This window comes from Lactuca virosa, chromosome 5 (genome assembly GCF_052849685.1).
Source record: "Lactuca virosa cultivar CGN04683 chromosome 5, Lactuca_virosa_CGN04683_v6, whole genome shotgun sequence".
NCBI lineage: Eukaryota > Viridiplantae > Streptophyta > Magnoliopsida > Asterales > Asteraceae > Lactuca > Lactuca virosa.
In genome coordinates this window covers 228,933,995-228,940,258 of record NC_136430.1, presented here as the reverse complement: position 1 = coordinate 228,940,258, position 6,264 = coordinate 228,933,995, and the positions used below count along the sequence as shown (strand labels likewise).

At 34.1% G+C, this 6,264-nt stretch overlaps 1 protein-coding gene across 1 annotated transcript; it reads left to right on the top strand.

Annotated features, from left to right (window-relative positions):
* Positions 1-3,809: 3,809 nt before the first annotated feature.
* LOC145116667 (uncharacterized) lies at positions 3,810-5,528 on the top strand. The gene is made up of 3 exons (XM_079052995.1): positions 3,810-4,002; positions 4,772-4,918; positions 5,227-5,528. Exons 1-3 carry the CDS (start codon positions 3,859-3,861, stop codon positions 5,302-5,304), a joined length of 369 nt encoding a protein of 122 aa, XP_078909121.1. The 5' UTR covers positions 3,810-3,858; the 3' UTR covers positions 5,305-5,528.
* Positions 5,529-6,264: the final 736 nt, after the last annotated feature.

Here is a 6,264-nt window from a genome sequence, read left to right as displayed (position 1 = left end):
GATATGTTTTGACATCAGTTGATTTGATTAACTTATTATGACATTTTGAGACGTATGATCCATGGATTTATCTTTTAATATTTAATATTATGGTTTAGTAAAGTTTTCAAACAATTTTTTTTTTGGGTTGTATTTTTGGGATGTTACAGGGTTTCTCATATAGCCGCCAACACGTCGAGTTTCCCCTCACCAACACGTCGTGTTGGTCCATAAAAATACGCGGCCCAAAAGTCCTTCAACACGCCGTGGTGAGGCTTCCACCACGCGATGTTCCAATGGAAAGACATGCTTAAAGGAATAAATCTCATACCTGGGAATCGAGATGTTACATATAGTCTCTATGTGCTTATTGTTAGGAAAACATAACCCCAGGATCTACACGAAATAACAAACAATAAATTGTTATTGAGGCCTATGTTTGACACGGTTTCCTTAAAACAAATTCGCCATTTATGGGTGTTTGTTTTCCAGGATACAACAGTAGAAAGCAATTCTTCTAGATTGCCTGAACCCTCTCCTGACCCAGTTATACATTGGTTGCAGCAAAATATGGAAGCAGAAGCAAAAAAACAAGAGAGAAAGAGGAGACTGTTTTTGATTCATTCGGTGAAAACTAAACAAACAAGGAGATGCTTTATTTATACTGTAAATCGTAATTGATGTCATTATACATCAAAACGTAACAGTTAATTTAATGGCATAACTAATTGGTAGATCAAAACTGAAATCTCTCATTAATAGCCTTTAATTCGGGTTTGTAATTGTAAATCAAAAAGAAAATAATTGTAAAAAGGTCCTTGAACTTTTCTGGTCTACCGGTGGTGCATTAGTTCCCGCAGGACGCGCACTCGCACACAAGTTTAGTAGCCCGAAGCCAAACTGGCTTGCATTTGCACCCCTTGTGTGCTAGCGCAAGAGAGAGCCTTGGTTTCTATTAATCTTACAAAGGTAACTAGTCTTTGTAGTTGTAAACCAATTTCCTTTTCATTCTCCCACAAGTGTGGGATTAGTTAAAACCCACTTGACTCCTTTATTATTCTCTTCCAATTACCCTACTTTGACCAGTAATTTCTCATTCATTTTGAATCTGTTTTGGACGTGTGATATATCGAAACGAAGATATCACAGATGAGAACACGAATATATAATCAATAATTCATTTTGATTATATTTGGAGTCCAAAATTCGTGCTAAAAATGATAAAAACTTATTTTTGGAAATTTATTTTCCAACACTTATATGTTATTGTATTTGAATTATTCTTTACGGTTAAGTGAGGGGTTGACGGCTGAACGGCGATGGGTCGGGAGCCTATAGACCCGTGTTGACGACGAAATGACAAGTAGGCCGTAAGTCTAAAGACATACATACTCGTGTTGAAGACGCAATGGCAAGTAAACCGTACGTGTAAGAGACACATATTATTGGTGGATTGGCAAAACGTTCATGAGCTAATTGGTGGATCGGCGAAAGTCCGTGAGCCATTATTTGTATGCATGTATATGTATTACGATATGTGGTATGTTGGGGGAACTCACTAAGCCCCGTGGTTACCCAGTTAATTTCAAATGTTTTCAGGTACTTCTTCAGATCATGAGAAGGTCAAGCCTTGACTATACACACACATCGACATCATATTTTCCACATAATTTAGTTATACTCTGATTAAGTGAATAAACAAAAATGAAAAAAAAAGAATTATGGTAAAAATCGGGATGTAACAATATAACAACTTAAAAACTGAATTTAACGTTTGAAGGACAAACCATGATATTTTTGGAAACCACATGGATATATGATAAGTGTTTGTCCTCAATTTGAAAAGCAAAAAAGACCATTTCTGTAAATTTTTGTAAAGTAAATTACACTAATCGTCTCTCGTGCAGGTGTCAAAATGCACGTTCAGTCCATATTTTGAAAATTAACTTGGACCGTCCCTGGGTTGTCATTTCCTTACTCACTTTCCTTGCCTGCTTAATCGTTATCCTCGTTCGCGGTTAGTGGTTAATGTTTAAGTGCCCGGGTATCATGCACACAAGGGTATTTTCTTGCTTTCAAGTCTAATACACTTCACCTATTAAACTAAGAACACATACACTCCTTCCCCCCATCTTTCTCTCTCTCTCTCTCTCTCTCTCTCTCTCTCCATAAGAATCAATGGTGAGTTTGGGGGTTTATCCTTAGAAACCTTGCAAATCAAAGTGATATTTTCACCCCCACCAGTAGCATATGTCGGTCTCATATGTTTTTTGATATGTAACTGGTAGCCCTCACAAACTGCAACTTTATTTAGAGTTTTTTTTTTCCTATTCACGTTTTAAGGAGAGGGAGATGAGGCAGGTTAATGTTTTTTTTTTTTGTATTTTTTATGCATGATTTAAGGAGATGCTCGATCTGTAAGCAGTAGTCGACACAACAACTAACATATGGTACAACCACATGCAACATCACAACAAGACGTAAATTGAAGATAATAACGAATTCTCTATAGGGATTTCACTCAACTAATGAAATTATCATCGAGAAAAAAAAACATAGCCTCTCATCAACATTTAATTATTGATTTTGGTGTGCAACTGTTCGAAGGTATAAGTATTTTTAGCAGCGATTATGGGTTTTAGTGTTTATACTCTGATGTTTCTATACTCTTTTTTACATTCTGAAATCATTGTGCAATATTCTTTCTAAAATCATCTATGTGTGTGCATATATGTATATGATTTTAGTTGTTTATTGAGAGAGAGAGAGAGAGAGAGAGAGAGAGAGAGAGAGAGAGAGAGAGAGAGAGAGAGAGATTAATGATGCTAAAACCTACGCAGTTTCATTTGGGGATATATATATATATATATATATATATATATATATATATATATATATATATATATATATATATATATATATATATATATATATATATATATATAGTAAAGTCCTAATATTTTCAATGATTTGACAAGAAAGTCATAAATTTTTTTTTACAGTAAAGTCCTAACTACCAGTAGTTTTTGACATGGCCGGTTAGCCGGTAATTAAGACTAGACTGTAAAAAAAATAAAGTTTAGGACTTTCTTGTCAATTCGTGAATTAGGACTTTACTATAAAAAAAATAAAGTTTAGGACTTTCTTGTCAAATCATTGAAAATATTGGGACTTTGGTTTATATATCCCTTAAGATAAATTTGAAAATATATGTTTAAGAAGGGCAGTTTCGTCTCTTTGTGTTTGTACAAACCGGAAAACACTAATAATACACGCCCAGTCAAAAGGGTGTGAATGTGGAGAAGGGGTAAGAAAGGTAGTTTGTCTTTTCCGGTTTCTTAGTTCTCTGTTTTTAGGACTACAAAAAACCAACACAACCTTGATTTTTTCTTTCTTTCTTGATTATCTCCATTTTTTTTCAATGCGGTTTGTTAAGATTAAAAAAAAACTATTTAACAATAATCAAACATTCAGGATTTTAATATGATCTAGCTGACTACAGAGCAGATTCCACTAAATCTTATGCTTAAAGACTACCATACCATTAAAATTCTAATAAAAAGTGATATATATACACTAAAGTCCCAATATTTTTAATCATTTGAAAAGAAAGTTCTAAACTTTATTTGTTGACGTTAAAATCATAATTCATGATTTAACAAAAAAAGTCTTAAACTTCATTTTTTTACAATAAAATTCTAATTACAGTTAACTCGCAAAAAAAAATAAATAAATAAATAAACCAGTCAAAAACTGCCACGACTTGTAATTTAGAATTTACTTGTAAAAATTGTTTTCATTTATATTTATAGAGAAACTACTATCAACAATCTCTTCGCTTCTCTGAATTTCGATTGACATCACCAAAAGAAGAAGGGCATGAAGAAATCCGAGCCACCAAAGGCAGCAAAACGCGAAGATGGGGTCGATTTGATCAGTAGCATGCCGGATGATATTCTTGTTTCGATTCTTTCACATCTTCCGCACACCGAAGAAGTTATTCGAAGCAGCATTTTGTCCGAGGTATTTGTGGACTTCAATTCCGTCTCTTGACATATACTGTTTTCGAGGATCCAAGGATCAACGAAATTTCAAAAAAAGCAAATTCGAAGAGTTTGTGTATTGGGTTTTAGCAAACAAATCCGTCGATTTGGATAGGTTCCATCTAGGTTGTGCTAATTACTACAGTATGTCGACGGTAGGGCGGTGGATTCATGTCGCCGTTACAAGAAATGTCAGACAGCTTGAGTTAACGTTTTGCCCTAAGGAGGACAGTGAGGATGTGGAGATACCTAATTGTCTTGTGACTTGCGGTTCGTTGGAGGTATTAACATTGAATATGTTGGAACGTCGTCTAAGGTTGCCTAATATTATGGGGTTTCGGGCACTTAGGGTTCTTAAATTGACCAGTGTTAATTTATTGGGAGATGATGATTTGGTAAAAGGTTTCCTCGAAAGCTGCCCATTGCTTGAGAAGTTGAGTTTGATATCCTGCTTCATGAACGAACTTGATGTTCTTTGTATTTCATGTCCGAAGCTAGAAATGTTAAGAATTGAAAATGACAAAGATGAGTGCATGTGTGATGGCATTATGATATATTGTCCAAAACTGGTGGATTTGGATTTAAGAGGTCATATAGCTTATAATTTTTTCTTTGAATGTCGCTGTTTCCTGGAATTTCTAGAGTAGAATATTTGTCTATCTATCTCCACTTCTTCATTCAGGTAGATGCATGCTTATAGATTTTTAAAAGTCTCATTGGTTTTCATCAAACCTTTGTCATTATTGCAGTGCCTTGATGGTGCATGTGATCCCTCTCTACCTAATCTGAGGAATCTTGTGCTTAATACAACTATGGATGCCTTCACCATGGATAACTTCAAACGAGTTCTCAAATATTATCCCAAACTGGTGTATCTCGAGTTGGTCATTGAACAGGTATTCTCATATCAATTGGTTGTCTTTTTTTTATGTATCACATTCTTGAAGCACGTTGCTTCACTTACACTCCTTCCTTGTGTCTTATGCATCTAAATTCCAAACCTAGGCGAAAATTTTGGCCTTTTTACCTATAAATTGGTTAGTCAAGGTTATATTTTATCAAATGAGTGGATTTTATTTTACTAAAAATGCAAGGTGATCAAATGGGTGAAACGGACCAAAGTCGCTTAAAGTATATTTTATTGCTTACAACCTTCTAAATCGTTTATTAAAAAAAAAACTTATGCTTTTGTTTGATGCTTTAGGATTTTCATGGAAAATACGCGTGTTTGGATAAAGATGAAACAATGAGAATCTCGACTCCTGATATGAAAAAAGTCTGAGTTTTTTGAATTTAATGGAGAAAAGCCGGAACTACTCATAGACTGGTGTGGAGATAAATTGGATATGTTTTTCACTTGGGGGTGACGTAGCCAGTTTCTGATAAACTGTAAAGTAGCATCTAACTTACCTATCCATGTGATGGGATGGGGGAAACTAGATTTTCTGGTTTTATTTGGATGCCTTTTGTATTTGGATTTTTGTTTCATGTTGGCTTCTTTTTCAACTATAACTAGAAAAATACTTGTTTGGTTCTTCTATAAAAACTACAACACAACACTAATTGCAACATCAATATGTAAAACCAAAAACACGTATGTAACCATAGCAACATAACATTTGCACCACCACAAAAATGGAATTCATAGTTTAGGGGGTAGAGAAGAATAAATATCAAAATACATAGTTTTTCTCCATCAATTCTCAAGAGTAGAAAAAGAATTTTACACACTTAGGCGACCATGTAAGTTGTAGCATCTGAGATCAAGGTTGAGGTATACCCTAAGTGAGAAATTGAGTATTTCAATTAAGTGAATAACAGAAGAGTTGTAAAGAGTAAATGGCCATTTTAGCACAAATCCAAAGTATGATGCTATTTTAGAGTCTAATTTGTTTTGTTTTTTCTTCATCGTAATAGGGTGCTTTACTCTAATTTTATAAATTAGAGTTAGCTATGATTAAAGAGAGTCTTGGAGTTCGACTTTGGAAAATTTTATAAAAGTTAAAGTATGTTGCTATCTTTTGTAAAGAGTGCAATCTTATGATGAGGGGGATTGGTGAATTAAAATTACACAAACTAAGTGTAATTATATACAAATACATACTTCACATGTAATGTAACACCAATAGCCGGTAATTTTCCTCATTTACCACCAATTTGCAAATTAGTAGTCAGCTTCTTTAACTTCCAGATTGTTTGGAATTAAGATGTCAATAGAAATAAAGATTAACACAAAGAAAGC

Coding starts and splice junctions, on each gene's coding strand:
- LOC145116667 (XM_079052995.1), top strand. CDS start 3,859: ATGAAGAAATCCGAGCCACCAAAGGCAGCAAAACGCGAAGATGGGGTC. Junction 4,003..4,771: donor GAAGCAGCATTTTGTCCGAG/GTATTTGTGGAC, acceptor TCATTATTGCAG/TGCCTTGATGGTGCATGTGA. Junction 4,919..5,226: donor TCGAGTTGGTCATTGAACAG/GTATTCTCATAT, acceptor TTGATGCTTTAG/GATTTTCATGGAAAATACGC.